Here is a 25,636-nt window from a genome sequence, read left to right on the forward strand (position 1 = left end):
AAGGAGTTTCTGTTGGATGCTGTCGGACATTCCACTCAGCGGCTCCTCCTTTGGATCCAAACTGACACATTACTCACGTCTTGTCCCACAATTGTTATATTGAACCTTTTAAAGGGAAATGACATAGGAGAAGGCTTCCATGAAAGGTAAATAAGAATGAGCATGTTTCAACTCGATACACTCCACCTTTGTTTTTGTACAAATTAGCAGACAACCTGTTTTGTCACTGCCAAGTTTATTTTTTTTTCCTACCGTTTATTCAAACAAGATATAGTCCTGTGCATTCACACTATTTAAATAATGGGTCGAAACTTGTGTTGCCTCAGGTAAATAAAAAAAAAAAAAAAAAGGTAAACACATTTATGGTGTTTTACCCCCAGGTTCTAACTTGACACCAGACAGACTTGATTTCACTGCAGGTTCATTCTTACAAAGCACAGATGCTCATCTGATGACTGTGTTTACAATACAAGCAGTTTTTCCCCCAGACTCGTACCTGTTGTAACACTACACTTTCACAATTCAAATTTGCTCCTTGGCAGCTATGTATCTCAGGTGGTGTGTGTGTGCGTGTGTGTGCGCGTGTGCATGTGTGTGTGTGTGTGTGTGCGTGAATGAGTGGGCACATGTGCTTAATGAGATAAAGCTTCTGGAGTGTCAGACAAGCACCTGTTTGCCCTGAAGCTTTTGAGACTTGCTTCGTTGTGAACTTATTTTTATAAACTAAGGGACAAACATTAAGTCTCTTGGGTTTGTGTTTTGAATAAAATAAACTTTAAAAATAAATAAATGTATTCTCGTGTCCTGCTTCCGAATACAAAATTGGTGTTGGGCATGACTTGAGGGCAGATGTGGAAATATATTCAACAAAAATAAAGATGCACAAACTTGACATGGTGAACAAAAATAGAATGTCATGACATTTGCTCAGATTCTTGATGCATTTGTTTATGGAATGATTTGTTTTGCTCAAACCCAGTAGTCCAGTGTCACTTGGTCACTCCTATTGACTACAATCTCAGATTGAGTATTTCAACTCACCAGAGTCATGGAGCATGACAGAGTGGTGGTAAATATGTGTGACCAGTACACAGACACTCCTTATGGTCTGGTCAATAAAAGGGCACACCAAAATGTGGACTTTTGTCACTTGTCAATATGCCACAGATGTCACAAATCATGAGTGAGCGTGTCATTGGCTCATGCTGAGTGCTGGGTTGAGCGTTACAACTGTGGCAACACAACTGAATGAAGCCGTATTCACCACACGTCACCTATCCAACACCTTTGGGATGTTCTGAATAGGCGTGATCAACCTCCATTGTGTTCTTCCTGCCATTACTCCAGAACTTTTGTTTTGAAATTGATCCTAATGCTCGCAAATGAAAGCCACTTTGTTGATAAAGTTTTTCTTTGTGCGTTTATATTTTTGTTGAGTGTGTACGTTGGTGAGTACAAGGTTCCCACGGGTCCTCGAAATCCTTGAACGTTTGAATTATTTCTTTCCCAAGACCCAAAGTTTTTGAAAATCATAAAAATATAGATAATATAGACGTGTCAGAAAGAAGTTGATATTTAGGTAAATGTCTCCCTTAGTCTGTTATAACACCACCTGTTTCATGCACTGCGTTGCTTGATGTGCATAGACTAGGTCAACAGAGTCGTGAGATTTGGTCCTGGAAAGTCCTTGAATTTGAAGCAGTAAGAACCCAGAGTACGTCAAGACACCTACACATAATCATGCATATTCTCACCTTGTCATTTCATATTCTTCTATCTTCATGCAAGAACTATCATAGCTTCAAAGCTTCAAAAAGCATTTTAATCTCTGGAGTCACAAAATAAATTGTATATTTATCCAAGTGCTTTTGTTGGAATTGTGTTCTACTTATTTAAATTGCTGGGACAAAAAAAGTACCAGGATTTCAACTGTGTTTGTCAGGACATGTTTTATACCATAAATGATCAGTGTATCCATCTTAAATGGGCTAACCTCAGCTGGGTTATGTTTACACAGTAGGTTTTCCCCTGTACTTTGCCTATGTATGGGGAAAATATTGAAAGTACTTGAATTTTTCAGTAATTTTCTGTAGGTTGGTTGGACAAGACCATTTTGAAAATACCTTAGTGATGGACAATAATTCCTTTTCTGGAATTTTGTAGAAAAACTAAATAAATAAAAAATAGTTTAACTGGTTGTGATATGTAATATTATTACTAATATTAGATTAGATTAGATTCAACTTTTATTGTCAAGTGCAAGGTAACGAAATGCAGAATCTATTATTTTAGCCAGTGAAATGTATAAGGATATACAAAGTAGTTACAGTACATACTGCATGTACCCAGGCCCAATGTGACATTCAATGTTTTTATCTTCTGTTATTCGTTTATAAAAGGAGAAAGTCACAAGTAATTTCACTGTACATGGCATAATCACAGTGAAGATGATTCTGATTTGATAATAATGTCAGTCTGGGCAATGCAATGTCAAAGGCAATGGGCAACGTGTTGGTTTTTTTCCTGCTACATTTGGAGGAATAGGATATAAATGTCGAGAAATCATTTTGAAAGGTGTCAGCATCGAGCGATTTGACTTCACCATGAAGAAATGCACATCATTTGGTCTTGGTTCAAATGTGGGGATCGGTCAAGGCCTGATGTGCTGCCTTTGTTCACTACTGATGTGTAATAAGGAAGGGTTACATTGGTGTGTGTGCAAAAATAACACATTCTAATTCTAATCCTTGATTTCTAATGAAGTGTGTGTAGAGTAAGTGGTCTACGGCACAGAGTTTGCATTTACAAATCATTTTTATTGATTTTATACTTATCATTTTGATGTGAAATGATCTGTTTCCATAGCAACTGCCCCCCCCCCCCCCCCCAACACACAGTTACATTGAGACAGATCAACAGCTGGAGGGCATGGCACCACTACAGGTCTACCTTAGGTGTTTTTGGCATGAAACTGCCGATTTCCTTCTTACTGTCACCGTGGCAGCTATGAGAAGTGTTCACACATGTTTCTCTACTTGCTGTGCAGAGGAGATTGTTCTTTCTCTGTAAGACGCCCATTTACAGAGGTGGGAGAAACCTCCCTCCAAACTTCATGGATCATTTTTCTTCATATCTAAACATTCCTAGTCCAGAACAGTCCACCAGGGTCTGTCTGATGATACCAATTTGTCCACATCCTTGAGCATCTCAACTGTCAACCAGTGATTGTTCCAATTGCCTGTCCAAGAGGCCACTGGACGAGACCAGACCATGCAGGGTTTCTGTCCATTTCATGCCCTCTCCAGGTCTTTGTATTTCTTCCGAAGAACTGATACTTGATCTTTGAAGAGCACGGGGTCCAAGCGAAATTGAGAGTGAACCAGAGGCATGTAACCAAACCAGCTGGCGAAGGTGTTGACACACTCTTGGCGTTGGTTGAAATGCTCTGGGTTAGCCCACGGGACACTCTTTGTACCCTGCCATGAAGAAACAAGACACATTGGTGAACCATTCCGTCTACTAAAGCAGCAAAAGCAAACTAAATTGTAAAAGCTGCTTAAGCCGCTGCTTAGGGCCCTGTGACCACTAGAGGGCCCCCAAGAGCAATTAACTCAAAAAAAGAGAGAAAAGTTAGGATTGCTGTAGTTAATTTAGAATTTTTCTTCCCATTTTTACCAAAGCTTTTTCACAGTTTTTACATAGTTTTCAGATGTGATTATTTAACTTTATATTTTATTTATAAACCATTTTTATTACCTTGTTCCGGGTGCTTCTGTTGATTTACATTATTATTTAAGTATTTGTTTATTTTATTTAATGCTGTGTTGTTTACATCTAAAAGTCAAATATTTGTAATACAGGAGTGTATTTTGAATCTCCCCCAAAGATTGTGCACATTTTTAGATTTTCAGACCTCAATATCTTAATATTTTATTTATACACCGTGTGGTTTTATGTATTGATTCTCTGTGTCGCCAGTAGGGGGAGTTGCTGAGTTTGCCAAATATTAATTGAAAGATTTTTCTGTAAGTCTGGTGTCTGCTTCCATGCAACAGAAAGTTCTCACATTTAGTTTTACAAGTGTATTCGTATTCGTGACAGGGTAGAATAAGTAGAATAGCTTTATTATAGTAGGTGTGTGAACGATCAATAATCATTATTATTGGCAGTAACAGAGGGCCCCAAAATCACATTTTGCTTAGGGCCCCACGGAGGCTTGGGCCGGCCCTGTGCCTACCTGTGGACTTGGCAACTCTTTGTACTGTTTCCTTTGAGCCACTTTGATCGGTGGCAGGTGAGTGACGGCAGAGACCAGGAAGTTCATGAGGATGTCCTCACAGTTGGACGTACGATCAACCAGGGTTCGCAGAGACTGGGGCAGGTAGTGGGTGAACAGGTGATGATAGTACCTGTGGGACAGGTGAAGGGTAAGAGCTGGTTAGAGCATATTAGAAGAAAATGAATTAAACGACTCACAGGTTCAAATTCATATGCTTTTAAAGTAACATTAGAAATAAAAAAAAAAATAAACCTATGAGTGAAATATAAAGTTCCTGCCTCATAACTTTATTATACACGATAGACTCTCTTTGAATAGACTGCCATTTAGATTTACTGCAGACTTTTATCACCTCGCCTTCGTACAGCAAGAGGAGAGAATCAGATAAAAGAAAATGTTCACAACGAAGCTTCATAGTGAAGAAAAACGGTCCTTTTTTTAAATAATCACACTGATATTACTGTCAAAGGTTATGTTATTCTCTATTATACACCTCACATTCTGCATCCTTAACATTCATAGTGCTGGCGGAGGTCGAGCGGAGGTGTCAAAAATCAATATAAATGATCTGTCACATAAAGTCTGGAAAGGGCTTCAATTTAAAAGCAATTATCTAGAGGATTATTGGGCATCTCAAATGTCAAATATGTACATGGTGTGGTCTTGTTTGTACTTAAATACTTGTACATTGGCCACAAATTGTCTCTCTATGACACATCATGCTATTCTATCATTGCTCTGGCAGGATTAAATCACCGAAGTGAAAATTCGGAGGCTCTGTCTCACACTATCATTTTTATTATTATTGCACTGAAATCATCATTTTGAAGTCTTGTACATTCCCTAACAAAACAATACATTCTGCCAGAGGAGTGTGCCTTTTAAATAAGAAATATATAAAATACAGATTAAAGAGCTTTGCACATGCATTATCACAGGAGGAGGTTAGAGCAACTGGCACTTTTGTGGTAAGCATCAACAGGGGGGAGGAGGTGGTGTGATGTATGTTGATGATATGTATCTGGAACATTTTAACCATTGTATTACCAGAAGGGTTTGATATTTATAGGGATTGACTCACATGTGGCTCAGTGCACATGTTCCCTAGTCCTCTGGTTTTCAATTTGATGCAGTGTTTGATATAGAGCAGGTAATGTTCCGTTGAATTGAACTGATGTGAGGACAAATACACTACACAGTGTCGGAAATTTGTGTTAAAAACACCACTGGGTCTTAACGTGTGGGCTGTAAGAGCCGTTTTTAAAATACCCAGTCTGTGCAATGAGTGCATTTATATTGTATAAGAACTCACAGCCCTGTGCCGTCACACATATCGACTTGTTGTTCAAAACGAAATGCTGGGAAACACTGTCCGCTATAGCCAACGCCTTACCATACCATCAGAAATAGCCACCTCCACCCTAAAACCAGACCTGCTTATGTGCCGTCTACTTCATAGAGCTGTCAGTAACATGGGAGGATGTTGATGCCAATGTGAGGAAGAGGCTGCGTTATGCTGAATCGCAGTAGTCTGCATCTATAATGGCAACATGCACTGTTAGGTGCTTATCAAGGAGACATCGGGGACTGCTGAGCACTGCAGCCATTTGGAAAGATGCCAACTGGTCTCTATGAGACTCTGATCGGCCTCAACAGAGTGTGTTGTTTACAAAAGGAAAAATAAAAACACACGGGGTACACAATAATGACGTGTCCCTAGTTTTATCGATCTTGTGCAAAGGACTTTCAAAGGCTGTAGGGATTTAATTTCAATGTACTAAATTAAAATAAACATATGTTTAGTTTATTGCAAAAATAGGACAATAGAAGTATTGGTGTACCTGTGATAGAAGGCAGCTCCTGTCAGAACAATGGAGTATTCGTTGGTCCATTTGGAGGTGTAACCCCAAGCACGCTTCAGGGGATCCCAGAAGTGGCTCCTGGGAGGATAACCCACGATGCGTTCAGGGAAACTCCGCCACACCAGGAAGGCAAAGTTCACCTACACATGTGGACATGAAACACATGGATATTGTTCTGATCTTTTCTTTTTTATGTGTGAGCATTGCACATCTACTCTGTGCTGATTATTAACACTAACACTGGGCCCATACCTCACTGGTCAGCAGGACTGTATCCTCGTCCAGACTCAGCACTGCCTCTGTCTCTATGGCAACGTGAGGTAGAAACCGACTGGTGGTCTGAGGGGGGAAACACAGTTATATACCACCGTTCTGATACTCAAACCTGTGTAAAGTCTGGTGTGTAAAGTCTGGTGTGTACAGTCTGGTGTGTACAGTCTGGTGTGTACAGTCTGGTGTGTACAGTCTGGTGTGTACAGTCTGGTGTGTTCTTCGAGCTGATCAAGTTACAGTAAATCATGTTGAGTGACTGTGATGAGTGTGAGCAGTGGTGCAGCATTTGCACTGGTAAGAGGAGGAGAAGGGAGGGGGACAGCGATGGTGAAATGGACACCGAAGAGAAACCAAGAGAGTGAGTGACATTTATGAAAGCAAACGTGTATGAGTGCACGTGTCAGATGTACACAGACGGAGAAAAATAGACATCAAGGAGAAAGAACAGTGAGTAATATATCCAGACAGAAGGACAGACACATACACAAACTGAACAACTGACAGTTCTGTCATGCTGTCACTCAGTTTGAGAGGCTCTAGTCCTCACCTTCCTCCTGCCGTCTGTCACAGTGAGAGGAACAGGCATAGGAGGCCATTTGCTCCGACTGGGCGGCGGCTTCTCGCTGTTCCAGAGAATGATGATCTGCGGCAAAATCAAAGGAACAGAATTGTATATAATGCCTTTGCAGAAGCATTAATCAGAAATATCTGCTGGAATCAACTGAGCAGAAGGTTTGGCAAAGGGATTATTTCCAGAATACTGAGCAAGACACATTGCAGCAACTCCAGGGAAGAGTTTCAAAGACTGCATACGTGTTGAAACAGTGTTTTCTCCTACAGTGATTTCATAAAACCTTGACAAAATATACATTACCTGAAAGCACTTGGTCTTCTCATTGTGTCAGTGCAAACCATTATGGGATTATATAAATGCAACGGCTGAATTGGTTCAGACATGTTGCTATGGCTCCAGAGACCTTTTACGATGAAAGGTACGACATTGGCTTTACATTAATATTCTTTCATTTATATAAAGTCTCTGGCTCTATAACATTAGCTCTGCATCTCTTACATTCATCCTGACATTTATAGTGCACATTTTGAAAAATGATCTTTCAAAAAAGGCTGCAGTTAGAACTTCTGCAATGTATATGGTAGAAATGCCAGAACTTTTTTTTTATTTTAAGTGAGATGGCAAGAAACGAGACTTTGATGTTGGGTTTGTTGATTTACCTGTGAACAGTACTTTGATTTGGAGACCACCTGAAGCAGCTTCATGATTGGCTGAGACTGAGAAACCAATGGGGAGACTGCATGTATGACAGCAGTGAACTCCTGACCTGGACTGACCCCTGAGCCATGTCAAGAAAACAGTAGATGAGAGGAACATGATTAAATAAAGGAATAATCAACATGTTCTAATGCCACTGTGCATAAATTAATTACCAAACATCTCTTAGAAATGATTCGTTGACCATCAATATATTAGTTGTTACAGATATGGCTGTGAATTCATGCAGGAACGTGTCAATTTGTATTATGATTTGGGCCACGATAGGTTGCCATCTTTGAAAAGTGGGTCTTTATATTCTATGTTTGGGAAAAACTGGTCTAAAGATTAAGACACAAATGCACTTTGGGTATGTCCTAACCCAGTTATGCTTAAACAGCCATCACCAATTCCTTCTAAAGACAAGGTGTGCTTGTCAATGCTGATGATGCCTTAGGGAAATGTTTGTTGATCACATATTTACCGCCACAAATCACAAACAGTAGTCACATCACGCCCATTCAAATTGTTTGAATTGTTTGTTGAATCAAGCATGTTTTTACCTAATCCCAGGTAGTAAAAGGGGAAATGAGCGAGGTGAGTCGAGTACTCTGGCAGGACCAGCAGACCTCCAGGCAGGGAGTTCCACATGTACTTGTTCCTCGATATATGGGAGAACACACGGTCCTTAATGATCTGGGAAGAGATGGAATAGATTGAGTTTAGACATGTGCTGTGATGTGAGAACATGTTTTTGTTCTTTCTGCTCTTGGAGCTTAATGTAAACACCACTGCAATTCAAGTGCTGATACAGAACAGCAATCCCTGACATGACATGACTCCGTGTACTTCACATTTTCCACCAAAAGGAGGTACCCAAGCAGCAGCAGCAGCAGCAGCAGCAGCAGCAGCAGCAGCAGCAGCAGCAGCAGCAGCAGCAGCAGGATCCTCCCTACATCCTTCTGCCTCACTGACCTCAGGCTTACTGCACAGCTGGCTCTCTGGGAAAGAGGTTCCCCTTCTGCATGCTGTATGTATATAAGCAGCTTATCACCAACCTCCAGAACCTCTCCTTTATTATCTCTAGCATAAATTCCCAGCAGCAAATACATTAGGGGCTGATAGACTTGCCTTCATACACACAAGTGTGCAAAGCCCATCATCGCTGTGTGATTACCTCAGATTTCACCAAGGTTAAATCTGTTGTTTCGTCACACATTTTATGTGCTAAAATTAACACTGGAATTGTGTGCACAAACTGTTCAGAAGGAGGTTTATTTCTTGTCATCTAACCCAAGGCTTCACCTTCAAATGACTTTCTAGCTTGGGAGTACAGTGTTTCTTCTCATCTTGAAACAAGAGTAAAAGTCAAGCAAGAAAGATAAAGGATGATAGAAAGTTACTCCTGTATAATGCAATCATTCTTTCATATTACACCTTTTCTGAAGCCTACCTGGAAAAAGAAACATCAGATAGCAGCGAGCGGTAATGTAGAAATGGCTGAGACTGATATGCATAATGATATATCATTTCTATCATTTCTCTGAGACTTGAGCGGATGCTCAGAGGACCTAGAGTACGACGAGCACAAAGCTGAGATACTGGACTAAAAGTGAAATGTGGAGCACGGGCCGGAAGCCAAGCCCATAATCATAATGATAGAAGGTTGGTTTGACTTAGATGTGAAAACTCGGTGGAGAGAGAACTGATGATGATAGCGCATGAGACCTGTAATACTGAAGAGAGGTAGCAACTGTGGCCACGTGCTGAACACAAAACCTGTGTTTATAGCTGTGGCTTCTTTTTAGCAGACGTTGGAAAGGATATCGCTGCATATTTCTCAACACAATTGTATGGTATTAGAAACACTGGGTATTCAGGGATATGGAACAATTCAAATTGGTTTCTAGTCGTCGCTCAGCAGCCAAAAGCAACACTGGCCAAAAAGTGTTTTTTATGATGATTTGTCCATTAGAACTGTTAACATTTGTGGAATGGGAAAGACAGAACACAATTCTACAACTCATTTTGGTGAGCTAATTCCTGAACAGGTTAGTATAACTAGTTCTGTGCCCTGACCCACTTCAAATGTCACTCCTCTCTAAAGTCTTTTGATTCCTTACCAGTTACTAAGGTCAAGTCTTGGGAACAAGAACTGGGTCTAAACTTGGAGGATCACTGGTGGAACACTGCTCTTACAAATTATCTTCAAAAAAATAACGTTTAAAGTTCTGTTTAGAGTCCATTTCGACTGTGGCAAATCTACCCCAGTATCACCTACAATTGCGACAAATGTCATGCTTCATCCTGCAGTTTAACCCATATGTTTTACTCTTCTTTACTACTTTCTTGCTTCTGGCAGAATTATTTTATTACCATGTCAAAAATACTTTCAAAGATCATAAAAGTCTCCCCCATGTCGCCATATTTGCGCTCAAATCAGAAGACAATAACCGATTTCCCTCTAATTAATTCAATATTTTAGCGTTTACTTCCTTACTCCTTCTTCACTGAAAGTCACCTAAAGCTGCTTCAATGACACTCTGGCCGTTTCTCAATACCCAAGTATGCCAGTATGTACTTGCTTACTTGGAAAGTACATACTTGAGAAGTACGACTGAAGTACATACTTGCCAAGTACGGGAGTACACGAGCACGATTCTTCAGTTGGAACAGCAGCGTACTTCCTTGTTCTACTGTTTGAATGGCGGGTGGCGCAAAGCACTTAAGCCTCATTACCGCCACCTACAGTGTTGATGAATGAACATATAAAATACTTTTGATAAATGCATATATTGTTGTTATTTTCACATTTTAAATATTTTATACACTATAAAATAGTGTCCATTATATGTAAATACATATACAATGACAGTGTGACTAATATAAATCTAAAATTCAAAGTTACAATAAGTTAAACATTAATATTATACAAAAGTTCACACTTTCAGGTCAAAACGTTTGCATTAAAAACAAAACAACACGTCAACAACAAATCTATAGATCACACCAAGTATGTAATGACGGAGCCGTCTGAACCAGCGGATCATTTCATCAGGACAGGCCGAGGTAACGCTGCCCTCTGCTGGACACTGTGAGCACCGAGCGTCCACAGAGGCGGAGCTGATAACCTCCGACAGCGCCGCTGTTATACTATAAATACGTCATATCTTATTACACAAACCACATGTTTGGATTCTAAATGACTCAAAAGAGGGGACACAGAAAAATATTTATTTCAGGATTATATCTGTATTTTATCCTGCTGTGTTCCGCTGAAATGCATTCTGGGATATGTGGCTACACTCAAGTCACCACCCGATGCATACTTGGTTAAATGGGCGGAGCAAGAACACTTCCTGGTATGAGAACCGTACTCTCTGCTCGCGTTCTTGAGAAATGGAACAGAACTTGGACTGAGGCTGATGACGTTTTCGTCGTACATTATGACTCTCAGAGACGCTCTGATTAATTGACTGTTGACCTGGTAGCACCGGTCACGACGTAATGTTGATGTGAAGTTGTGACAGGCTGTATGACCTGTGTATTGTGTTTTATTTTGAAAGGGGGACGGAAATGTTTTACTTTGATTCTGTGTCGCTTTTCCTGTCTGGTGTGATCTGCTCTGTTGGAATTTACGAGGTTCAGCAGCGGCAACGGCAAAAATAGAACTGCTACCTATCGATAGCGATGTGGCGCGGCGAGCCGCTTCTGGGACGCTGCTGAGATGCGCCACAGGCGTCTGGTGGAAATGCTCACATTGATTAGAATGGAAGCGATTTGCAACGGCGACCGCGGCACGTCAGCGGCGCGGTCGCCGTTGCAAACCGTCACTCACTCAATGAGCAGCGCGAACGTACTGCACTCAGGGAGGACGTGAGTCACGTAGCAGGACACTGGGCTCCTGCTTAGCACTGAACGATTCGGTGAACTAATCTTTTGAACGAATCATTTCAATGAACTGATTCAAGTGATTCAGTACAATAAAAATGAACTGCCGATCCCATCACTATTGTTTTCGTATTTAATATATTTAATTGTTATATTTTATTGTTATTGTATTAATGTTCTAGTAATTTGCACATTTTGTATATTTGTTGCTTTGTTGTATGCTTGGTCTATCTTAAATTGGTTTGCACATTTTGCATTTTTTTGCATTCTTGGTCACTTTGTCATTTATTTGTACATCTTGCATTATTTTAATCTATTATTATGTCACTGCCTATGTGTGGCTAAATGTTGTGTGTTTCTAGTAACATCGCAGATTCAAAAATACCAGATCTGAAATAGTCCTCACTTTTTTTTCAGTTTTCTTGGCGATTTAGCAAAACTGACTCAAGTGACTCACATAACCCGGATCAGTTGAGTGAGTAATCTTTTAGTACTTATATTTGGGACTCAGTGGGCCATACCAGTCCCCAAAATGTGAAAAAACAAGACTCAGTCATGTTTTAGTGGTTCCACTTTGTGTAAGTATAGGCGATAAAACACGCGATGTTTACACCTCCCGACCAAGTGACGACAGTGCGGACATTTCACCGTGAATGTTGGCACCCCACCAGGCAGAGTACTTCACAGAGTACTTCACAGAGTACTTCACAGAGTACTTCACAGAGTACTTCACAGCTCCACCGTAGCTCCTTTGTTGTTGATCGTGTGTGTAAATTCCTATGCTGGAGGGACACCTTGAACGCACCAGTTACGTGCCTGCAGTTAGCGAGTGACATGTGTGGATCAATAATATGAAGAGCACGCGTTTGAAAGCACTGCAGAAAGATGTAGATGTTGTCCTACATTTCTTCTCAACCAAAGGCTGCCTTTCTGTCGTGTTTCCACGTTCTCTCCTCGTGTTGTTGATCCACACACGTCACTTGCAGCCGCAGTAACACTGGTGCATTCAGGGTCTTTTTCTAGCATGGGAAATTACATATACGCCGTGCCGCATTAATCGCTTTTCTTCGATTTTAATGTTTTTATGATCGCGAGAAGCCAAAATCATGGTCACTCTATGCATTACGGTGAAACGCAGTAACAACGGGTAAACGGACATTACTATGGGGTATATGGAGCGGGGGTTGTGACGACGGTGCATGACAATAGGTGATAAGTGGCGAAAGTATGGCTGTGGATAGTAAGTTAGATCAACACTCCCCTGGAAGCAGTGGATGTGTGTTTACCTGGGTCTCATTCACATGTAAATGATCAGGCACAAAACCGAGCGTTCTGAAAAAGAGTTATTGAACTGCTATTGTGCTTCATCCTTATGATATTTTGACTAAAGCATGACACAGACATGTTCATTAGGGCACCAGGACCTAGTTTAACTTGGGTTAATAGGGTATAATATGGGACCTTTAACTCTTCTGTAGTTCGATATTTCCAACTTAAAGACACAGTTGCTCATAATTACAGTCTAAACTATGTGACGTGAACACTGCACAACACCAGTCAAAGCTCTTGAAAATGAATTCTGTTGTTGTCAGTTTGTGGTTTGACGGAGCCTTTGTGCTTAGTTGGCGTGTTGAGACTCACCTCCAGTGTGGTGAGGACTATCTTATCCACTGAGGAAAAGTAGGCTTCCCACAGCATCTGGGTCTTCTGTCGGAGGGCCAGGACTCTTTCATTCCCGACTGCTCTCACTGTGGAGGGCACCTGCAGAGAAAAGATGAGACTTTTGTTTTGTTCTTCAAGTGAGCTATGTCTTTTAAAATAAACCTGAAAAGAGACATAGAAGAAAAAAGCATTCAAGTGGTCAAGTGTGTCTAGCAAATGGATTTGTTTTTTACTCAGAGATTAAAGATCATGTTAACTTCAGAAAGACAGTTGACCCTTCAACAGCTTCACTGTCGAGTCGTTCCTCTGTTCATCTCAAGTATCAGTCCACACTCAGCCGGTTCTGTGAAAGCCTCAAACTCCTTAACCTCAAATCCTGGAAAGTGCGATTATTCACAAGTATGTGTGTTACAGTGTGTGTCTATATTAAACAGTTTTGTAGGTCTCCAGAAATGCCACTACTTTTAGGTCATTCAATTCTAACTCTGCCCATATTTGAGAATGTCTCCCCTGGATGGTCTGCGCTCCTGGAGCTTGTTCCTGTTCATTAACACGATGCCAATTCATGTCCTCTGTTGGTCTGAGATCGACGAGGATCAATGTTGAGGAAACATGATGTAATTCGTGTGAGGGAGAGAGATCATGGTTTCAGTGGAGTGAGTGGGCTTTGCTCTCTCTCTGTGTTTGTTTGTGTGTGTGTACAAAGAGGCAGACACACACACACAGGACGGCTGCTTTTCAACAGAAAATGGATTAAGGCTTCTGCAGGGTTTTAATCTCAAAGAGCCCCAACCTGTATCCACACCGTTTGATGTGGGTAATGCCTTCTTTGTAGCCTTAGTGGATATTTCCCAGTGTTCATGATTACATTTAAACCAACTCAGCTTTTTTTGTTTAGTGCCATTGTAACTGGGAAAATATTGGACTTGGACTGGTGCAAAATAACCTTATTAACATACTTCACTTGTGAACGATGACTCCAGGCAATGTCTTTCTGAAACGCTCTGCACATACTGACATACATCTTTATTGTGTTTATTGTCTTAAAGGGATAGTTCGGAATTTTGGACATAAGACCTATTTTACAACTCAGCCGGTGTGATGGAGACGTCTGGAGACGTTTTCAAGAAATTTCATTCAGTTCTTCTAGTTGCCAAGTTCGCTGATGCTATGGCTAGCGCAAGTCGGGGTCGTACCTATGTTCCCCGGGTCCTATGTTCCCCGTTTTACCCAAAAAAGGTCCACTTTGTATGTGACAGGGGAACATAGGACCCTTTTTTTGAAAAAGGGTAGGGTTAGGGGTAGGGTTAGAGAAAGGGTCCTATGTTCCCCGGTCAAAGCGGGGAACATAGGACCTGGGGAACATAGGTACGGTCCCGCGCAAGTCAATGGTACATGCTAGCATAGCATTAGAAACACTCATACCGACTCCACAGTGCACCCGAGGAAAATCGATTGTAACGGCAGACTATCGATGTACATATCTGTGTTGATAGAATAATATTTGAAACAAAACTAACCTCGCATCGCATGAATTTTTGAGGGACTACTTCAAATAGCACCAGCGAACTCGGCAACTAGAAACTAGTCTCCATCACACCAGCTGAGTTGGAAAATAGGTCTTATGTCCAAAATTCCGAACTATCCCTTTAAGTCTTCCTTTTTAGTTTGCTTTGCAATATAGGCAGTTACTGCATATGCTGCAATAGTGACTTTTCCCCCTGAGGAGGCGCCTTTTCGTTCTGAACTGCCCTGTAATTGGTCACAGTCTCCATCAGGGGGCCACATTTTCCCCAAAATGAAAACAGTCTAGAGAAAGTTCAGAAATTAAACTGACCAGACTAGACATTTGTTGGCCCAAGGTAATTTGAGTTTGAGACTCCTGCTTTAAACTGATCTGCATCTATTTTTCCCAAAAAAATATTTTTCATGGAAACTTTATTTTTTGTTTGTTTAGGCTGCGTTTATACGGCTATTATTGTACAGAAGTTGAACTGTGGACAGTCCAGAATTGTTAGTCGGGTTATCAGTATCTTGTACATACTGTATGACTGTGTGTGTTTGTTTATGTGTGTGTGTGTTTAAAGGCTTGTGTGTGTTACCTGCAGCAGTAATCGTTCGTCTCCCTCGATGACCGCCTGGTTCCACTGAATGATGTCAGAGAACGGCAGCTCCCAGCCGTTACTCAGCAACACGGGGACACACGCCGCCTGCACACACAAACAAACACACACATAATAAGAATTTAGAGACAGACAATGACAGTAGTAACCAATTGATTTTGTATTGAAGGAACTATAATATTTGATTTCTGATCGGCTTAAGTTTCGATGTGTTAATTAATTACAAACCACAACTGCATGAATATATATATATAATATATAATACATTCTGTGTAAGTCCAGTCCCAGCTGCTTGGCTCAGTGATATGACAAGCTGAGCGCCTGGTAATATGATCAATGCTCGTGTGTGTGTGTGTGTGTGTGTGTGTTTGCAGCTGTATGTGTGTGCAAGACCCATATAAGGTGGCTCCAATGAGGAAAACCTCCTACCTCCTCTTTCCTGGGAAGCCTCATAGGTTTGTAAAAGACTGTCACCCGTACATATGCAAACACAGACGTGGCTGACGGGCACTGACTCTGTGAACTAGGTACAACTACTGAGAAACATATGCAGGGGTGCAGCTAAACTGAGGGGGAAGAGAGGAGGTTGTGAGGTGAATATGAAGGAACTGGTTGATACAGGAAGACATCATGCTTTATTGAAGATGATTTTTGATGTTGCCTTATCCCCCTGTTCCCTGACAGGTTTTTGATGGAGCTCCACATTTTCTGCCCCCCCCCCCCCCCCCCTTTGGTCTCCCCCATCTGTGTTCCAACCAGCTTTCCCCTCTGTTCTCCTTTTTCCATTTCTCTCCTCTGTACGTTCATATCCCATCCTGCTGTCTGGGTGTTATTCCACCTCCACACACACACACACTTCTCCCGCATAATTTTACCAACAGAGAACAACATTAACCTCAAAAAGGGTGGAGATCAAACAATATCTGTGGCCCGTCCGTGGACCTCCGCACTTCTATATTTCATCTGAGAACACATCTGCTGAAGGACATTCACACAAACAGGAGGATGTGTGTGTTTGTGGGCATGAGGCACTCAGAGGGTGATGAGTTAGCACATACTCATCCCTGGAGATCAGCTTATAGACCCATGGTTCTCAAACTGTGGTATGTGTACCACCAGTGGTGTGTGAGCTTCCTCTGGTGGTACTGGAGGAAAATCTGAAATACTGTTCAACTGTATAAACCAACAAAAATCTAATATCACTATACCAGTGTGTGAAGTATATGAGGAAGAGGAGGATGATGAGAGATCAAATGATCTTATTGGGAATAAATCTGCTTCCTTTGCTCGGCCTTTTTAGGCCAATGTATTTTAACATTGGTGACAATCGTGTTACTTCAAGAGCTCAATATTTTCTCAGGTGGCACTTGGTCTAAAAAGATTGAGGTCAACCCAGGATTAAGAATATACTGAATAGACATCAGGGGGAAACTCTACTGGCTGCAAAAATGAAGTAAATTTGTAAAGAAGACTGTGGGAACTCCTCCATTTTAATCGGTAAACATTTTCCTGTGGAGTTATTATTATTATTATTATTTGTTTATTTCGGGCATGACAGATAAATCAACATCAGCACACATCATCAGTTTAATTCACATGACCGAAAGGGAAAGCGGGAGAAGCAAAAACTTATCTTGCCCCGCCCCCATAATGGCATTAATGGTCTTAATCGCTAGTTTCAGGTCTTTTCCAATAGAATATAATGTCAAATTTGTGAATTATGTTTCCATTTAGAGTGACATAGACGATAAAGCATGGTACATACTGGACACCAGTGTCATTGACATGGCAACGGCCAAATCCTCAATCTCGAGGCCTCAAAACAGGAGTTCAGATTCTTAAAGGTGACGTCACTAGCAGTTACCACTTGGGTATAATATGAAAGACTATGTTTCCTATCATTGGTTTTGTGCAGCGGTCATGTGACTGTGTATGTGGAGATGGGAGTGCAAATGTGTGTCTATTTGTACACTGGAAAGCTGGCAACAGGTTTACCACCACACACACTGGTGATTGCCAGTTCTTTTGTGGCCTTGGCTGACACGAGGAACAAAATATGCATATATATATATATATATATACAGTGTGTGTATTTGTATATATATATATATATATATATATATATGTACAACCCAAGGGGAAAAAAGTTACCTCAATGAAAAAGAGATAGCAGTAGATAAAGAGAGGACAAAGAGAGAGAGGAGGAGGAAAGAAGCAGGACTCCAGCCATGGGTTGTGTTGTGGATTTGTCCATTCAGCAGGCATCAGCAGTGGGGCAGGCAGCCTGCCACTTCTGTGCATGCTTCCGGACCATTCATGCACACACACACACACGCACGCACGCACTAACACACTTGTAGCCCCTGAGAGCAGTGCAGCCAGGGAACAGAGTATCAGCCAGAGAGTTCAACATTGTGCAAATCTAAAAACAGCCACCACTGCTTCCTGCTCTGGTGTGAGACTGTCGACTTGGGTGGCAGAGGGCGAGCTGCACAGACTGACTTGGTTTAAACTGCTCCCTCACTTGAGCACTTGTGGTTTCTTCATTGTTTTCGGTGAGTTGCACATTTCCCTGATGGACCTAAGTGCAGTGTTTGTGTAAGCGTGTGTGTGTGTGCAGGCCTTGACGTGTGCTAACGGAGCTGTCTCAGTTTAAAAGGCTCTACAAATAGCAAATAAAGCCTCTATGGTGAAATCTACACACAATAGTTTGGGGTGGAAAACACTTGCAGATGTGACCATGATGGTGTCAAAAACCAAATGATTACATACACTGTGGCTCTGGTGATAAAGCATTCTGTGTACAACCACGCTGATTTAACTGTCAGGTGGCAAGTCTAATTTGGGCAGGATGACGACTGAGCACACAAGTGAGATGTATTTGTGAGAAATACAAGTGTAAAGTACGACAATGACACTTCAGTGATGAATACTGTTGGTGGAGCATATTCTCATATGCATTTAGTGCATATACCTGTAGTGACTCGAGGAAGCGGAAGGAGCCCAGACGTCGACCCCGAGGAACCAGACAGAAGGTTGAGTTGTGGAGAAGTTCCTGGTAATCAAACCTAACAAAGTGCACACAACAAAGAACAATTAACAAATACATTTTTCATTTCATACATGTATTGTACATATACATATATATATATATATATATATCGTATACAGTATTCCCCCTATTTATAAAGTACATATATATCTTTTTAGCTGGAAACATTCTGAGGAAGGAAATACACTAATCGACCTCAGAATGAAATCCAGTCATTGGCTTGAATGTGGTTCATCAATGACTGTCTGCAGGGATGCTCCTAAAGACTCTGTGGTCCACAGGACAAAAGGGACCTGAGGAGGCTCCAGCAGGGAACTGAATCAACACAAGCTAGTAGCACTGAATCTTTAAAGAAGAGGTTTTTACTGACTATTACAGTTACATTTAGAGTTATTTTTGCACACACACCAATTAGTGATTGTGAATTTGATCCACACTAGACCCACACAAGATGGGGCAACACTGTGGCTGGGGAGCAATGGAGATGCATTGCTCGGGGGCACCCAGTCCTTGATCCACCCCCAGGATTTGAACTGGCAACCCTTGAGTTACAAGCCCAATTCCTTTCCTCGTGGCCATGGGCAGCTAAGAGGTCACTTATGGTGTCATAGCCAAATATAAAATGTAAGTGCATTATTACACAATCATTGTTGCTGTGAATTAACATAAATCGTAGTTGGGGCCCCCCGGGAGTTGCCTATGTTGCAACGCCCCGGATTATCTGTGTTGAAGATTTAATTCAACTACACCAACTATTAATAGTGTGACGTAAAACTTATTTTGTTAGATCCGTTATTGCGCGTGTCTTTATGACATTAATTAATCGAAAAAATAAACTAATCTGCCACAGCAGTAAAACCAGTTTTAGTGTTGTGGCATGGTATCATTTTTACGATATGACTTTTTTTTCTACTCTGCTTAATTGTCCACGTCTTGTGGAGTGATGTGATCGTAAAACCCCCAAATTAAAAAGGGATACGGTGATTTGGACATGCAGATTGTTAAAAGCTTCATAGAGAAAGACAAAGCAATTAGACTGTGGAAGAGCGTCAATCTTTCAAGTTGTAAAGCAAAGTTCAAGAACTGGTTCAATAAGGTGCTGTGTAGAGTGCAGTATGGATTTATTAGCTCCATAAAGATGAATATAAATACATATTATTCGAATGTGAAAGAATTCATTGAAATGACAGCACGGTAATCTAATAATCAGTGTGTGTGCTGCAACCCACTCACTGGGATATGTGATATTCAACATCTGTCGCCCATAAAACAAGATTTGTGTGGCTTTTCATTTCTGATATTTATCCATAATGGCTCAGATTATGCACAGTCATAAATCTTCCCTCCAAAAAAAGTCTTCTCCTTCTCCTGCAAGTTGGCACCACTACAGATAGATACTGTACATGCTCATAAGTGAATATGCCTTAATCTCTGTTCTCTATTGATTTGCTCTGTAAACAAGAAGTCTGAACTTGTGCCAAACATAATCAAACATAGACATTCTGAGTGCACTACTCCCCTGTCTGCTGTCATTCGTCAAGCACCAGTTCATACTCATATTATACACTTGTGTCATATATATATACATACATATATATATGTGTAAAAAGATGGAAACCTCTGAATCAATGCTCTCCTTCATGTGCTGAGTGGAAGAGCAATGGACGAGTGGTGTAACGGTCTTGTGGTGAAGAAGTGCACAGTGGAGTAAACAGATTAGGTAACAAACGGGCTCTTGTGAGAAAAATTCAACTTTTCCTCCACCACACTACTTCCTGTAAGTCCTTCCATTAACATATTAGAGAAGAGACGGACCATTTACATAGTAGCAAAGCGAGTTAGCCTCAACCCTATTGAGGCTAACTCCGCCCAATGTCAGATTTTGAAAAATACGGAGTGTAAAGCAGTTTTGAGTGTTCATCAAGACTGGAAAAAAAATATCTGGTAAGCTGGTGAGGAAATAGTTGCACTGATTTTTATATCATAGGTAATTTCAATACTTCAATTTGAAACTGGATCAGCAAATAACATTAAGTAGATAAATATACATTTGTTTACACCTGAAAAGGGGGGTTTAATGGTTTAGTCACACTTGGAATTTGTTTAACTAATGTGTATTTGTTAGACTTAATGTCCACTTGAAAGCCTTTATACTACAGTTTTGCCATTCACACCCATTCATCCACTATCACACCTCTCTCATACCAACTGACATGTGCACTGTGGCACCTTCAGGGGCAAATTGGGGTTATCTGTGTTGACACACATTCAGACTCGTCCTTCTCAAATCCAATCATCTGCTTTATAACAAACTCTACATACACTCAAGTGAAAAAAGGTCAAAAAATTTTTTTACCCCCATCTCTAGGATTGAGTGACAAAAAATGGTTGGTGTGGTAAAACCATGTGTGTGGGGAGAACATTTTAAATGCTAATGCTAATGTTTACATACAGTACACTCTATGTATTAATCTCCTCGTTCATTTAAATAGGAGCCTGGTAATTGATGAGCGGAGGTGTTTATCAAAAATTGTTGCATTTTCGTTGAAAGACTTTGCTCCCTCTCTCTGTCTTCTACCCTCCCTCCCCAAAGTTCTGCATCAAACACTCTGCTTGTTTATTTCCAGAAAGGATGTCAGTGTAAAATATGTCGGCCCATTAATATTCTCTGTCACTCAGTGGTTTGTTTAACCCTCAGAGAGTGATGATGAGACGCAGGACTGCTTTTACTCTTATTGGGATTTCACTGCTGATGTTGGCATTGATTAACACCGCTTCTCTCGGTCCTGTCAACCCACATCTGAATGGACTTCACTGTGTGTGTGTGAGAGAGTGTGTGTGTGTGTACATTTCTGGGAGTGATTTTGGGGGTAAACACTTGCTGTACATGAGTGAATGAGTCTGTACATTCCTGCATTTAAACATGTGTCTCCCAGTGACAGTTGCTGCTCTTTGAAGCAGGGGAAGCTCAGTTCAGTCCCAGTTATTTGTACATAAATTCTGCCCTTTGAAAATGCTGTGTGTCCCCTGTGTCTGTGTCGATGCTGCATTTTAAGTCGATTTTTATGTTTTTAGATTGTATGGAGTAAAGATAGTATCGGTGCCCTGACCTATATGTGCTGCTGCAACAGAGATCTCTATGAGTTTTTATTTCTGGTTTTATAAAACAATAAATAAAACAACTCATGTGTGTATTCAGGCATTTTAAAGGGAGTAGATGACAGTGCTGTTTGTGGAAGAATGCATTATTGTTATTATTATTTGTGTATGTGTACACAGGTGTGTGTGTGTGTTTGCATGTATATTACCTTTGTTGCAGATGTAGTGAGACTGAACCATTCTCCCTCTGTTGCTGCTGTGTATGTGTATTTTACCCATGTGCATTTGTGTGTATGTCTAATAATGCATGATACTGCAATTCAGCTTGTGCATGTGGTATCAGGCTCATTTTATGCCAGCACACTGTACTAAAACGCCTTAACCGCGTCGCCTACGCCTGCGTAAAGACTGAAAAAGGCGCGTCCGATACACGTGCATACAGACACGCGTACTGAGGGTACGCCAAATAATGAAGGGTGAATTCATTTTATCTAAATGATTATTGTATGTGCACACTGTCCTGAATTTTTTTTTTTGATATTATTGTGATTTGATTTCCACAAACACTACACTGTGTGTGTGTGTACGCTCATGTAGAATTGTACTCAACAGTCACGCGTGGTCTTCACGTCACGTATTTGAGGCGTAGTTCACCCGTCTGTCCATTGAAAGTGAACGGAATCATCGCATAGGCATATAGTGTGCTGGCATAAAATACCCCTGATAGTGTGTGTGTGTGTGTGTGTGTGTGTGTGTGGCATCTCTGCCTGCTGCTATTCTTTAATGAGGGAATGTACTTAAAGTAAATGCAGGCAACACATAAATGATTTAACAGCACTTTGTTTCCAGCTACAAACTGGTCTCTCCTTCACTCTCCTCCACTCTTCCTGTTTTCTCCTTCTGCTTATTGTCTCAGCACTTTTCCTTTGAGTCTGCAGGTATTTGTTTGTGCGCAGAATCCACAGAGACGCAGAGTTTCAGTGCAGGATTGTCTTATCATATGGATGTATATCCTTGATAATTACACAATGATAAATCTGTTGGTCTATAATATACTGTGTGAATCTGTGTACAAAAATGCCAACATGCTATTTGTCTGCTTTTTTAAGGCCGCAGATCATCACTTATCTACAGTGTGTTGCTGCACTGAAGATGGCATGGGAAACAGATGGGAAACATTTGGAATCTAAAGTGTATGTCACTTAATATTTGTGCATGGTTAATTCAATTCAAAATGATGAAGAGAATGTATTGGACACCCTCTAGAATATGTAGAGTTCATCTTGAAAGTGACCCTGTGTGCTGATAATGGCACTTTAAAACGTCCTGTGTTTCTGTCCCAGAGTTCAAGCATTTTGGAAATTAGGTTATGTCTGTATTCAGAGAATTGTTGGTCAAATGGTCCTTTTCTCTATCTGCTTCTTTTTGCCGGGAGACACATCAATCCTGAAGGACACAATTCTCCCTATTTATAGTGAATGGGTCCAGACTGCAGACGGCTGCTTGTACAACTATGGAAATTTGCTTATGTACCATCTCTTACTGACTGTTTCTACAGTCTGGACAAGATAGGGCATTATTATTCAAAATGAGAAAGGTTTGTATTCTGCCTTAATAGCAGTGGAGATAAACTTATTGGAAAGTCCTCCTCTAAGTTTACCTTTACTGATACAACATGCAGCTGTTCTTTGGACTATAAACGCTGGCTTTCAAATCTAAAGCAGATTACATGAAATCAAAAACAGAAGCCATTGAGAAGTCGCCACTGGGTGATGTGACCAGGAAGGAATCTACCTTCATGGAAAATCAACCTTGTTATTATTATTATTATTATTATTATTACTTATGACGCATGAGGAAATATCATCACACTTATGTAAATTCATAAAACCATCTCATTAATTTGCAACATTAGCATGGAAGATATTTAAGATGAACAAGAAATGGATGAAATATCTTGTAGTGTATGTGTGGTAGTTAGACCACACACACAAACAGTGACTCGTGTTTGTCTTTTCATATTTTGTATGGAACAGAATCCACCAGGCCAGACCTTCTGCATAATAGTGTGGGAAAGGCTGCAAAAATGTATGTGTAATGTACACGCACAGACCTGCACTGGGAGTAAAAATGCCAAGAGGGCTTTAATGAATGTGACAGTTTGCTTTGATCATTATCTGGAAGCTCTCATTGAAATGTGCTCAGAGCTGCACGTGGATTATGGTAGATTACATTACAGTGTGAATGGACTATCACTATACTGTCTGCTGATACTAGTAGACTGATGCTGAGTCCATGTGAACATGAACACCGTGGACATAACTCTCTGTGGTACACTGAAAAAAAGTCAATACCTGACAAACTATTACTTTAGCTGGTAAAACCTAAATCAGAGGCGACATGTGGCCCCCAATCGATTACACGAGGCCCTCCACTTAATATCAAAATGACATGTATATATACATGTGTCACACAGAAATGTGAAATGTGAGAAACGGCCACTGTTTCAATGTTATTCAGCTGCAACAACAACAGTCTTTCTCTCTCTGACGCCATTGCTCACTGTAGCCAAAAGCACAACAACCTTTCGTAGCGACCCCTAGTGATTGGGCGGGAAATTGTAATACGTATCCGGCACCGCGACGGAGAACTGTGAAGGCTTGAAGGGTCTCTGTGGAGAAGTATAATGTGGCCTTAAGTCCGTTTAAGTGTGGGATTATTTTAGATTCAGCGCAAACTACGATGAGAATGGTATCAACAAACAAACCACCGTGTCTAAGCATTATGTTGCAAGCATCGGTTATATACCGAAAACTCTCTCAACCAACATGTTTAGAGAGGGAAACTACTTAAACAAGTTACTAAAACATACAAAAAAATGAAAAAATTTGAGTAAAAAAGTTGAAAAATAGAAGACAGGAAAGATGAAGATATGAAAGATGAGTGATAGAAAAGTGTCTGAATTGAATGGGTGAATGGAAACTGTAGTGTAAAGCAGCTGGAAAAGTGCTATATAAATACAAAACCATTTACCAATCAAATGTTTAGTTCCCTTTGGCATTTATACTGGCAGAGCCAGGGAACAAATCCACAACCTGATCCACCACCATTAAAATAACTTGGTGCGTGAGCTATATCCAATAGTTTCTGTTGTTTTCTTTTCTTTTTTTTTTAGTTGTTAAGTTTCCTCATATCCCTCCAGAGATCTCTGCAGTTTCAATTTACCATGATATAAAAGAGAATTCATAACATTTTTATTATTCCCATAAAGGCTATTCATTTTGAACAAGTGGTGCACACACAACTTAGACAGATACAAGCTTTAATAGAACACAAAGAGCAAATGCTAATCTTTTAGAATGATTAATAAGATTATAGACAATAAAAAAGTCACTGTTTAAAGATGGATTTTTGGAGCAGCAGTTGATATAGTAGCAAAAACATAATAACATTCTGATACTCTGTGTTGTCTGAATAGATTTTCATCTCTTGGATTGTACAAACTTTGATTATATATGCTTGTATCTGTAGTCAGCACTGCTTTGTGTGTGTGTGTTCCAGATATTACTCCTGTTGTGGGGACCTAAATCTGTTTACACACACACATTATTGGGACTTGGCTTCCTTATGGGGACAAAAAGCAGGTCCCCATAATGTAAATGATTACATTTTAATGTGGAATATACGTATGGTTTGGATGAGGTCATGGTCAGGGTAGTAGTAGTTATGGTTAAGTTTAGAGTAGGTCAGGGAAACCAGACTGTGTGTGTGTGTGTGTGTGTGTGTGTGTGTGTGTGTGTGTGTGTGTGTGTGTGTGTGAAACACACTGTCTATACCAGTAGTCGCAGTTAATTAAAGAGATCAGCTCATCTGCTGCATCTGTTATTCCCTTAATTACAGCGCTAAAGCGTCTTCTACACAAAGATTGAGACCACGGAGTGAAAACAATGAAAAGTGCGCTCTTGAGAATCTGTCAACAAGTTTTACTAAGATCTACTCTGATCCCCTGTATTTCATCGTGACTGTACTCGATCCTCGTCATAAAGATCATTATGTATGTGTCATATATGGATGTGTGGATACAACTAGAGGAATGATCCAGTCTGCTGCTGCGCACAATGCAGG

The 25,636-nt window shown here is 40.6% G+C and overlaps 1 protein-coding gene across 1 annotated transcript in view; it reads right to left on the reverse strand.

Moving 5' to 3' along the window:
• Positions 1 to 3,290: 3,290 nt before the first annotated feature.
• ext1c (exostoses (multiple) 1c) overlaps positions 3,291 to 25,636 on the reverse strand; it is a gene marked incomplete at both ends in the record, with an annotated part of 84,291 nt that continues 61,945 nt past the window's right edge. The window contains 10 exons of the mRNA XM_083899909.1: positions 3,291 to 3,476; positions 4,238 to 4,409; positions 6,121 to 6,281; positions 6,394 to 6,480; positions 6,962 to 7,057; positions 7,648 to 7,766; positions 8,248 to 8,380; positions 13,217 to 13,336; positions 15,340 to 15,447; positions 18,335 to 18,428. Of these exons, the coding sequence (XP_083756035.1) occupies positions 3,291 to 3,476; positions 4,238 to 4,409; positions 6,121 to 6,281; positions 6,394 to 6,480; positions 6,962 to 7,057; positions 7,648 to 7,766; positions 8,248 to 8,380; positions 13,217 to 13,336; positions 15,340 to 15,447; positions 18,335 to 18,428 (1,276 nt within the window). The remainder of the gene's footprint in view (positions 3,477 to 4,237; positions 4,410 to 6,120; positions 6,282 to 6,393; positions 6,481 to 6,961; positions 7,058 to 7,647; positions 7,767 to 8,247; positions 8,381 to 13,216; positions 13,337 to 15,339; positions 15,448 to 18,334; positions 18,429 to 25,636) is intronic.

The sequence above is a fragment of the Microchirus variegatus genome, assembly GCF_963457635.1.
Source record: "Microchirus variegatus genome assembly, chromosome: 13".
Classification (NCBI taxonomy): Eukaryota; Metazoa; Chordata; class Actinopteri; order Pleuronectiformes; family Soleidae; genus Microchirus; species Microchirus variegatus.